The 12,356-nt window shown below is 46.9% G+C and overlaps 1 protein-coding gene across 1 annotated transcript in view; it reads left to right on the top strand.

Annotated features, from left to right (window-relative positions):
• LOC307117669 (E3 ubiquitin-protein ligase TRIM39-like) overlaps nt 1-12,356 on the top strand; it is a 57,902-nt gene that overhangs the window by 20,031 nt on the left and 25,515 nt on the right. Inside the window, exons 2-3 of the mRNA XM_079802659.1 lie at nt 7,156-7,694; nt 7,976-8,083. Coding sequence (XP_079658785.1) covers nt 7,158-7,694; nt 7,976-8,083 — 645 coding nt within the window. The 5' untranslated portion in view covers nt 7,156-7,157. The remainder of the gene's footprint in view (nt 1-7,155; nt 7,695-7,975; nt 8,084-12,356) is intronic.

Raw genomic sequence — 12,356 nt, 5'->3', positions numbered from 1 at the left:
AGAAACCCAACGGGCTTATTTCTCGCTTCCCCTTGAGATCGCTGAAAACTATATCGAAGTCAAGAGGGAAATATTAGCAAGGCTCGGCCTCTCACCGGTCTGCGCCGCCCCGCAGTTCCACGAATGGGAATTCAAGCCCCGGGTGCCAGCCCGTGCCCAGGCAGCCGAGCTCAGCCGCATCGCGCATCACTGGCTATTGGAGGGGAACCCCACCGCAGTACAGGTAGCGGAACAGGTAGTGGTCGATCGACTCCTCCGCGCTCTACCCCGCGCTCATCGGCAAGCAGTTGGGATGAGGAACCCAACCAACACCCTGGAACTCGTGGAGGCGATCGAGCTGGCGGATGCCGTCCATCATCGCGAGGCCTGGGACCGGCCGCCGCCGTTCCCCCGGAGAGTCATCCAGGAGCGATGCCCGCTCGAAGGGACCCCGCGACCAGTCAGCAGGCCGACGGTTCCCCCACCGCGAGATGAGCCCATGCCCAGCGCTGGACCACCATCACCCCCGCGACCATGGCTGGCAGGTTGCATCGTCCACCAGCATGTGCCATCGGGAGCCCCCGAAGCAGAAGTGATGGTGGATGGGAAACGTTTCCGGGCCCTGCTGGACTCAGGCAGTGCGGTCACCCTAATCCAGTCGCGGTTGTGCGCCCCTCGAAGCGGCCAGAAAACCTTCTTACCAATTACCTGTGTGCATGGAGACACTCGCCAAGTACCGGCCCGTAGAGTCACCATCTCGTCACCCCAAGGCACCTGGCCGGTAGAGGCGGGCCTGGTGAAGGACCTGCCGGTGGCCGTACTGCTTGGGAGGGATTGGCCCGGCTTCGACAGACTGCTCAACACTGCTACCCAGCCTGCCAGCCCGGAGGGGAACCGTCGAAGAGACGGAGACGGCCTCGTGGACCCCGCCGCCGACCGGCCCTGCTCGCCTCCGACAGCGGGAGAGATGGTGAGTTCCCCTCCCAGACTACTAATCTGTTCTATGATATTTACCAACAGGCTGCTGGAGGGGGCTCATTCGCCAAGGAACAGCGGGAGGACGATCGGCTCAAGCACTGTTGGGCTCAGGTGCGAGTCGTTGAGGGAAGAGACGTCCTCCCACGGCCCCATCCTCTCCCGCATTTTGTCGTTGAGAATGGCCTGCTGTACTGTGTCGCTCAGCGGAGGGGGGAGGAGAAGAAATTGCTGGTGGTACCCCGAGCTAAGACCGAAACCATCCTGGAGCTGGCGCATTCCCATCCCATGGCAGGTCATCTCGGGGCGGGCAACACCACTCAGCGCATCCGCGGCCGCTTCCTTTGGCCGGGCCTGGAGGCTGAAGTGAAACGGTTCTGCCAAGCCTGCCCGACCTGCCAGGTCACGTCGCCCAGGACCCCTCCCCCCAGCCCGCTCATCCCGCTGCCTATCATCGAGGTGCCCTTCGAGCGGATAGGAATGGACATAGTGGGGCCGTTGCCAAAGTCTGCCCGCGGACACGAACACATCCTGGTAATCGTCGACTACGCCACCCGGGAAACCCAGAAGCAGTCCCCCTTCGTAAGGCCACCGCGAAGTCCATCGCTCAGGAGCTGTTTCTGCTGGCCAGCCGAGTCGGCCTCCCCTCGGAGATCCTGACTGACCAGGGGACCCCGTTCATGTCCCGGCTAATGGCAGATCTCTGTAGGCTGCTGCGGGTGAAGCAGTTGAGGACCACGGTCTACCACCCTCAGACGGACGGACTTGTAGAGAGATTCAACCAGACGCATGGCGGCGGAGGATAAGCGGGATTGGGACCTCATGATTCCCTACGTGCTCTTTGGGATCCGCGAAGTTCCCCAAGCCTCAACTGGCTTCACCCCCTTTGAGCTCCTGTTCGGCCGTCAACCACGTGGGCTCCTTGACGTCGCCAGGGAAGCTTGGGAGCAGCAGCCTGCACCTCATCGCACCATCATCGAACACGTTCGACAGATGAGAGAACGGATCGATCGAGTGATGCCATTGGTCCGGGAACACCTCAGCAAGGCCCAACAAGCGCAGCAACGCCACTACGACCGGGCAGCCCAACCACGGGAATTCCAGCCCGGAGACCGCGTCATGGTACTGGTCCCCAGCTCTACCTGCAAGTTCCTGGCCTCCTGGAAGGGACCATATACGGTACTGGAAAGAATTGGACCAGTCACGTACCGGCTGAGGCAACCTGGACGACGGCAGACAGAGCAACTCTATCATATCAACCTCCTGAAGAAGTGGGTGGGGACCCGGGACCAGCTGGCTGCTTTGAGTCTCACCGATCCCGTGGTTGTTGACGTCAACCCTCATCTCTCGGCTGCCCAGAAGGCGGAGCTGCAGCACCTGGTCAGTCAGTTCCAGGATGTGTTCTCTTCCCAACCCGGGCAGACCAACGTGATCCAGCATGACATCAAAACACCCCCAGGAGTCATCGTCAGGCAACGGCCCTACCGCGTCCCGGAAGCTCGTCGGCAGGCTATTGAGGATGAGATCCAACAAATGCTGAAGTTGGGGGTAATTGAACCATCCCGGAGTCCGTGGTCCAGTCCCATTGTGATGGTCCCAAAGCCGGATGGCACCCTCCGCTTTTGTAACGACTTCCGCCGCCTGAACGAAGTCTCCGAATTCGACGGGTACCCCATGCCTCGGGTCGACGAGCTGCTGGACCGCCTCGGAAGGGCCCGGTACATCAGCACCCTAGACCTCACCAAGGGCTATTGGCAGGTACCACTCTCTGCCACTCTCTGCCACTCTCCACTCTCCCACCCCCTATCCCTTTGGCCTGCACGGGGCCCCCGCAACGTTCCAGAGGATGATGGACGTCATCCTGCGGCCCCACCAGGCGTACACAGCCGCCTACATAGATGACGTGGTGATCCACTCCGAAGCATGGGAGGAACATCTGGATCGTCTGCGGAGGGTGCTCTCGGAGCTCCGGCGGGCTGGACTAACCGCCAACCCCCGCAAATGCCACCTAGCCCTCTCCGAGGCCAAGTACCTGGGCTTCCAAGTCGGCCGAGGCCTCATACGGCCGCAGGAGAAGAAAGTGGAGGCCATCCACTCTGCCCCGAGACCCCGGACAAAGACCCAGGTACGAGCCTTCTTGGGGTTGGCGGGTTATTACCGATGTTTTATCCCCAACTTCTCCTCTTTAGCCACCCCCCTGACAGACCTGACCAGGAAGGGGCAGCCGGAGAAAGTATGCTGGACCCCATCGGTCGAGGAGGCCTTCGCCCAGGTCAAAGCAGCGCTGACGTCCTCACCCGTACTCCGCGCTCCGGACTTTAGCTGCCCCTTCCTGCTGCAGACGGATGCCTCCGACACAGGACTGGGAGCCGTCCTGTCCCAAATCCAGGAAGGTGAGGAGCATCCGATCATTTACATCAGCAGGAAGCTGTCCCCGGCCGAGAGGAAGTACGCCACCGTGGAGAAGGAAGCCCTAGCCATCAAGTGGGCAGTCCTGGAGCTCCGGTACTACCTCCTAGGCCGCAAGTTCACCCTGGTCACAGACCACGCGCCCCTACAATGGATGGCCCGCGCCAAGGACACCAACGCCAGGGTGACTCGCTGGTTCCTAGCGCTCCAGGACTTCCACTTTGAGGTACGACATCGGGCCGGGGCCGCCAACGCGAACGCCGATGGCCTCTCACGGATCTGGACAGCTTATGCAGGTCTGTCAGGGGTCATTCCCCACCCTCCCCTTACATCACCCCTGCTGTCTCCATTTGTTCACAGGACCAGAACGACGCTTAGGGGGGGGGGAATGTGACGAGCGTCCTCGGAGGAATCAGCGTCGCCCTGGCAACCAACACAAAACACCTGCACACCCTCACCACCGGCTGATCGGTGCATGAGTGCATCGTCGTCATCTTGCGCATTGTTTGTAAGCATAGAATCACTATTGCTCGTGCTCACTCCTCTCTATGGCAGCGGTGCGTGCCTGCCAGTTTTGCGCACACACGCAATGGAGCGCAGACTCTATGACTGACACTTCTTATCAACTGAATTAGTTTTTGCAAATTCTGTAAATAGTTACTTTAGTTTTTTAGTAACTGTATTTCCATTATAATTAGCAGTTTATTGCAGATTTATTTGAATGAAAAACTACTCTTTAACAATTACAAATGCTCTGAAATAAATTACCTTTTTGAAAGGACGCCTAGACTTTTGTTGACATAAAAGCTTATAGAAGCTACATTACTGAGAGCATCCTCAAATTTGAATCAAAACATGTTCAGATATTCAGTTTTATATTTAGGTTATTTTCAGGCTCTTAACATTAAAGTCTCATAATTTTTCCCTAAGTGAATAAAAAAAAAAACGTAAGTAAGCTTTGTCTTTTTTCCCCTAAAATTATCAGCATACATATTTTCCTTATTTTGTATGACATTGTAAAGAAATTGACAATTTAAATTTTTTTAGTTTGTTTGTGATTTATTATTTCAGTAGAATTTGCTTTGGTACAGCATGTCTTAGTCAGTAGTAAAAAAATGTGGCCACCCCAATAAAATCACTGGGTCTTGCCTGGCCACCCCTGAAAAAACATTCTGACTACGCCCCTGGGAAGAGGTAAAAATTGTACATTTTACAGTTGATAACCAGGTGGAACCATTAACCCTTTAGATAGGCCTGTGCAAAAAAAAAAGCTTAGTTTCTGGCTTTTCAATGGAGTTTTCTATGGACTTTTATATGGAGTATAACAGCATATTATTGTGTCTGTGTGTGCGTGCGTGCAGAGAGAGAGAGAGAGAGAGAGAGAGAGAGAGAGAGAGAGAGAGAGAGAGAGAGAGAGAGAGAGACCTTACGTCAACTTACCTTGATGTATCTGAGAAAATCAAAATATGCACTTCAGCTCTCAGCATAGCACATTGGCCCTGGAGTCACGCCTCTGGCAGGCTGAGGAAAGGGAGTTGTCTCCACATTGGTGGAAAACCGCACTTTGCCGTTTCTCCCAATCCACCCAGATCCAGGATACTCTGAATCCTCCTCGCCTTCAGTGGAAGCTGGAGAGGATGATGAGGGTGCCACAACAAAATCAGGATCTGACTCTCCTGAGTCTGTGGTGTCAGAGGGAGAAGATGATACATCCTGCAGCTCACTGGAGGGGTCAGGCTGCATAATCATTTCTAAACCTTCGGTACAATTCAAGCCCCTTCTCATGTTGCTTGCTTCTCTTCTCTCCAGCAAGTGACCAGCAGGATGGCATGCAAGTGTGTAAATCCACTTACCTTGTTTTTGTTTAGTCTGCAATTCTCACCATTAAAAGGCAGCAGGTGCATAAATAAATGTACTTTGTTTTTGTTTACTCCATGTAGTTCTGAGAGCTGAGGTGCATATTTTGATTTTCTCAGATACATCAAGGTAAGTTGATGTAAGGTCTCTCTCTCTCTCTCTCGCGCCCTCTCTCTCTCTCCCGCTCTCACGCACGCACGCACAGATACACACACAATAATATGCTTTTATACTCCTTATAAAAGTCCATAGAAAACTCCATTGAAAAGCCAGAAACTAAGCGGAGCTTTTTTTGCAAAGTCCTATCTAAAGGGTCAATGGTGCCACCTGGTTATCAACTGGAAAATTTACACATTTTACCTCTTCCCAACAGGGAAAACCATCAACAATCAAAAATGCATGAGTATATGGTGTCATGGTATTGCAATCAAAAAATGTGGTTATAATGGAAGTCAATGGGGCAAAAACAGCCACGAACAGTAAATGAGGGAGAAAAAAATAAAATCTGATGCTACACAAAAACTAACAATGCATCAAAGCCAATGTTGTTTCTTTGACATGTGATAAAAGGTAAAAAGAAATCCAGTCCACAATCTCATTTTATATTGAAAATAGTAATTTTGTGTTTTTTTCCCCAAATCAGTGACATAATTTATGAATTTAGCAATTAAAGAGTTAAAATCCTGATTTTTTTTTTAAACATTTAGTAGTTTTGAGCAGGACTGAGGTTGATTAATAGATTTATGCAAAAATATTTTAAAAAAATATTTATCTGATACATTTTTACAGCAGTTTAATTTAGTGGCTGTTTTCATCCACGAACATAACAAAAGGGTAGTGAATTTGCCCAGAGTGTACTGTTGAGTTTTTGATAAATTTTAAAGCATTTTTCCAAAATATATGTTAAAATAAGATTTGTCACCAAAGATCATTCCATTTGCTGAAACAGAGAAAGTTATGGCCAAATTAAGACTCAAAAACCCCCCATAGTGGATGAAAACATCCCCAACAGCACATAAGGGTTAAGAAAAATGTGCTTTCACAACTCCTATAGTGCATGACTGCAGAACAAATATGTGTTTGTACTGAACATTGAAGGAGCAACAGATTTTGTGTGAAAATATATCATAAAAGTGGTTTATTTTGTATTAAGTCTTATAAATGTATGAGGTGGAGAGAGGGACCTTTTACCCCACAGACACACGGAAACCAGCACAGGGCAAAAGACACAAAGTATTTACACAAGTACTTTAGCTGTGTTTTAATAATGTCCAAGTTAATACACGCTCAAAACAATCACTTTAGCAAAGTTTGCACTATATTTGGTTTAGTTTGATAAATAAAATATATATTTGTTCAATAAATATACTGTCATTACAATATTCATTTTAAAAATACAGAAACAAAATTATTAAAAAAAGTAAAGATTGCATTAAATAGATTAAATAAATAACGAGACCCCATAAATCCCATAATAATTATATAAAGCTTAACAGTAATAACAAATGCCATACTTTTACACAATCTTCTGTTAAAACTGTTGCTTTAATTAACTTGAACAAAAAACATTTTTCTTAAAATATAGACATTCATTTTATCGATTCTACATACATTTTCAACATTTTAAAATACATAAAATATTAGATGATGTTAATGCAGAATCAGCTTTGTGTTGCTGTCGGCGATCACGTAAAAGATCAACCACGTTTTATGCCATCTAGTAGTTTAAAAGAGAATAAAGTCAAATGCGCCTTTAACCCTGTTGTACCCTACAAGCAATTTACTCTCCACACCTGTGGTGGTAGTTGTTGAAGAACTGTAGTCAGCCAAACTCATATCAGCCAGCAATATTTTAGTGCAACTTATAAGTATTATCCACACACATTGTTCAATTATGTACTGAAGATGATATATTGTCATCACTTATCTTTTCAGTCATGGTATCCTCCAGTGGTCCAGCACTAAATGAGGAGCTCAGGTGCTCCATCTGTCTGGTCACTGATCCAGTCACAACTCCATGTGGACACAACTTCTGCAGAACCTGCCTGAGCAAGTGCTGGACGGACACACAGACCTGCTTCTGTCCACTCTGTAAAGAAAGATTCAGCAAAAGACCTGATCTCAAGATTAATACAACACTCGGAAAGCTTGTGCAACACTTTAAACTAAATCAAGAACCTGAGGTGTTCTGTGACGTCTGTGGTGAAAGAAAGCAGAAAGCTGTGAAGACCTGCCTGACGTGTCAAAGCTCTTACTGTGACTCTCATCTGGAGCCTCATCTCAGAGTCCCACGTCTAAAGAAACACAAACTCATCAATGCTGTGGAAAATCTGGAGGATTATATATGCCAGAAACACGAGAGACCTCTGGAGCTGTTCTGCAGAGATGATCAGACGCGTGTGTGTCTGTCCTGCACTGAAGGAGAACACAGGACTCACAACACTGTTCCTATAGAGGAGGAGAGTCGAGAGAAGGTAAAGAGTTACAAACAAAGCACTTTATACATCCAACATTAATTTTGTCAATTTTTGAGAATTCAATGTTACCTTCAAAGTTCACAGATTTTTTGATCAGAATATGGAAAGCCATATTCAGTGATAAATGTGTTGGTGTTTTTCTCTGTATGTAGAATAAGCTGGTTCAGACACACACAGACGAGCAGCAGAAGTCTTGTACTTTGGGCCACAACTTGGTACAAACTTTGCTATTGTTCTTCAACAAGTGTTCCTTTAACTGACTCTCTCTCTTTTTGCAGACTCTCGCCTCCAATGACTGTATCCTTACTTCATCTCGAACCGTCCACATTTCAAACGTGATGATTATTGGTCTGGGTATCCTGTTGGTAGCAGTATTGCTGTATACAGTAAGTGTGTGTGTAAGTGCATTGGTTTAAGGGTGTGGGGGGGGGGGGGTTGGTGTGTCTTCAGATGCTTCTTGAACAATACGATGATCTCAGCAGTTTGGGTGGAGGTGAAAATAAGTAAATAAAGGATTTTAATGGATTTGGGGAAAAACTAAAATAAAAAAGAACAGTAAAAGAATACGATTTTTTTGTAACCGTTTATAAATAATATAATTTTTTTTTTTTAAACATGCACCTGTAATGATTGTAGTTTCCGATGTGGCCTTTACACATCCACACAACCGTCACAAACTTAATGGACGACGTAAACAAAACTCTGGTTGTCTGTTCTTTTATTCTCCACACCAATGTTCTAAGGAATACATTAAAATGTATTAAATTGGTGGCAAACACTGCAAACATAAACCACCACAGCAGTGTCAGACATTTTCTGCTGAACTCCATACAACTTATAACAATTCCATGTTAACAAAATAAACAAACATGAAAAATCACATACCTGAGGAATACATTAAAATGTATTCAATTGGTTGCAAACACTGCAGACATAAACCACTGAAATCAGAAAAAACATAAAATGAACAAACTCTCTCTCTAAGAGTAACTGTGTGTTCAGTATGAGATACGAGGCACAACGTTAATTACTCAAAGTTTACATCGGACATATAAACCCATCCGACTCATTGTACATTTGTTTATATAATAACTACAAACGTTTACATCTGAATCAAAATCGTCAGTGTCAGACATTTTCTGCTGAACTACAGTATGCACGCAAGGACAAAATACTGAATGTCTGCAATGCGATAACCACTAGGGGCCACTAAAACCCCATTTGATTTATTTTAACCTCTAATTTCATGTAATTAAACACCATGAATACATTTAGAATTAATTTTCTTTTTAACTCTGTTACATTCACCCCCACATAATTACTTGAAACTTAGGCATCACCCAAGGTACAATAAAGCATTCACATGTAATATGCATTTCACATCAAAGAAGAACCTTCCATAAAAAGACAATATGACAATTATCCCATAAGGATGAATCGATAAGAGAGCAGCGCTAAGCTCCCATATCAACAATCGACAATAGAATGTCCACATACATTCCACAATCTCATTCACAGAATAATCAACAAAGGAAATAACCCAACAAAATGCTTAATAATTGGGTAATTAGAGAGGCCCCCCCAAACGGTCAATGGTACTCCTCATCCTCAGGTATATTACTTGAACATGAACCAAGGACCTTAAACCAGTCCAGATAAACTAGGAAAGGGAGAAGAAAAAGCTTTCTCAAATGTTCCATAAAAGTAGATTTACTTTCCTAATTAGCAAAAGCACGAAACATAGACTTGTAAACAGCCTCAACATTACGCTTTGCATCCTGAATCACAGCCTGGCCTGACATTGTTTGAATTAATCAGTCAACTGGTTTGATGACACGGCCAAAGGGTGATCTGATCTGTCTGGTGGAACTAGCGTCATCTGCCGCATGTGTGTTCAGAGTCATACCGGAGGACTGTGAGTGTGCTCGAGCAGGCATAACAGCACTTGCAGATTCTATGCTTCCTGAATCTGAACGGCATTCATCTTCAGTGACAGTCACATCAGCCGTTTCTTCATCTGACTCCTCAGATACACTTTCAATAGACATTGATGGAGCAATTTGGGGAGTCGGGTTAACTATAACTTCAGCTGAGATCACAGTTGAAGTAAGTGCTTGACTCACAACAGGTAAGTGAGAAACCCAACTCAATGTTCTATCAGTATCGTCATTCACACGACTGGTCAGAGGAACGTTCTCGCAGGAAATGTCATCATCCATGTGTGTTGGCACGGCTTCACTTAACATCACTGAGCCGTCTTTCAGGCTTGACGATGAACTTGAAGGCATGTTGCTACAGGGGCCACTCACAGCTGGACCCGGACAAGCCACAGAGATCTCTTCAGGCACAGGTAGAAAATCAACCAGCAACAAGAGATTGCGATGGACCACTTTCTCTTGACCAGTGGCAGGGTTCCAAATCCTGTAAGTGTGAGTTTGAGGCTTGCAGTCCACCACAGTGTAAACCGTGGACTCCCATCGATCTGCAACTTTTCTTTTTCCCCTCTCAGCCTTATTCGCCAACAGCACTTGGTCACCCACATTGATGATGAGCCCCTTCACTCGACGGTTATATAGAGCTGCATGTCTTTTCTGTTCCTTTGTGAAATGCTCTTGTGCAATCACCATGGCCTCTTTGAGGTCTTTAACAAGTGTGTTCACAAACTTGTCGTAGCTGATCACATTCTGGTCGTTCAAGACGGAACAGAAGAGAATATCGACCGGAAGACGTGGCACCCTTCCGAACATCAAATAACAGGGTGCATAGCCTGTCGACTCATGTGTCGTGCAATTATACAGGAACGTCAACATCTGCAAACGTCTCGGCCAATCCCTCTTGACGTCCGGAGATAGAGCACGGATCATGTTGCCCAGCGTCCTGTTAAAACGTTCCACACTACCGTTGCCCATAGGGTGGTAGGGGGTGGTGTGTGATTTCTTCACCCCTGATACCCTGAGGAAGTCTCTTATCAGCCGACTCTCGAAACTTGCACCTTGGTCACTGTGGATACGTTCCGGTAGGCCATATATACAAAAATATCTGTCCCACAGAACTCTGGCAACTTGCTTGGCAGATTGGTCTCGACACACAAATGCCTGTGCTAGCCTTGTGAAATGGTCAGTCACAACTAAGACGTCGACAGATTTATTCTTAGCATCTTCTGCAGACCAAAAATCAATACAGACCAGCTCTAGCTGTTTCGTAGATGTTATAGTCTCCAAAGAAGCTCTGCCAGAAGGGTCAGGACTTTTACTTATGATGCAGCGTTGACAGTGATGCACAGTCACATACTCTATGCTCCATGTTTAACCAGAAAAAAAACGCTGCTTCGCCAAGCTAGCACTCCTGAATTGACCTTGATGTCCACTGTCATCATGAACACTTCTCAGAACTATATCCACCAACGAGTCTGGGACAACATACTGGAAGCGTTTCATCCTTGACAACTGGTCACGAGACACCCTGTAGAGAACACCATTCCTCACAATCAACTTCTCCCAGTGTTTGAGGTAACGAAGCACCGCTGGTGACTCTCCTGCTCTCTCGTCTTGTAGGTCTCTGGCGACTCTCAATGTAAGATATGACTCTTGACAACACTCTGTCATTTATCGGTTTGTCACACAGGTCCTCCACAGAAAACGCTGGCAATGTGTCCTGGTCCGTAGGAACTATCTGAGGTTAGTGATCCACAACTGCCATAGCCCGTGTATCAGCACCAAGTTCCCAATCCACATGTGAAGTCAAGACAGCAGAGACATCAGAGCTTGCAACAACAGTATGGTCCATACTAAAATGATCATTGACTGTGCATGACTGTCCTTGTTGTATAACACTCTCTTCCTGATTTTTATCACACGAACATCTGAAAGCATCCTACACAGAGTTAGATGACATCCCTCTCATATCTGCCAGACTGGTATCTTAGGGCACTCGAAGCAGTCTTTGCGTCACCCCACTCTTGACAAAAGGGACTCTGCTGAGGGAATCAGCAATGACATTCTGAGTTTTGCCAGTTTTGCCACCCAGCGCTGTTCGCAGCAGTCGAGCTTAGGCTTTGTGAGTATATGGGCAAGCGGATTGTTGTCTGTCAGAATGGTGAAATTGTGCCCCTTGAGCCAATGGCTAAACTTTCACAAACGGACCATTTCAGGGCCAGAAATTCCAACCGGTGTGCCGGATAGTTCCGCTGTGAAAGTGATAGGGACTTGCTGGCGAAAGCAACTGGTCTCGCTCTAGTCTCTCCCTCCTGGACTTGTGACAAGACAGCTCCGATACCATCCAAGGAAGCATCCGTCGCCAATATGAAGTGACGCGAGAAATCCAGGTGAGCTAGAACAACACTCCCAACCAGAGACAATTTCAGCTGCTCAACCGCATCATGCTGTGCTTCAGTCCAATCCTCAGGCCTCAACTTCCTGTTTTTCCCTGACCTTCTGGCCTTGAAGAAGAGCGAAGAGTGGTTTTGCTTTGACAGAATAATTTGGAATGAAATGTTGATAATAGTTCACCATTCCCAAAAATGATCTAATTCTCTGCTGAGATGGTGTCTTCCCGTCCGCTTCAATCAGGTCAGAACTGTTCAACTTGGAAATGCACTCTACCTTATTAGGATCCGTAGACACTCCGTCCTTGTTTATAACATGTCCCAGAAACTTCACT

This window comes from Gobio gobio (genome assembly GCF_949357685.1).
Source record: "Gobio gobio genome assembly, chromosome: 21".
NCBI lineage: Eukaryota > Metazoa > Chordata > Actinopteri > Cypriniformes > Gobionidae > Gobio > Gobio gobio.
The sequence above is the reverse complement of the archived record's forward strand: the minus strand, read 5'-3'. Positions and strand labels throughout refer to the sequence as shown.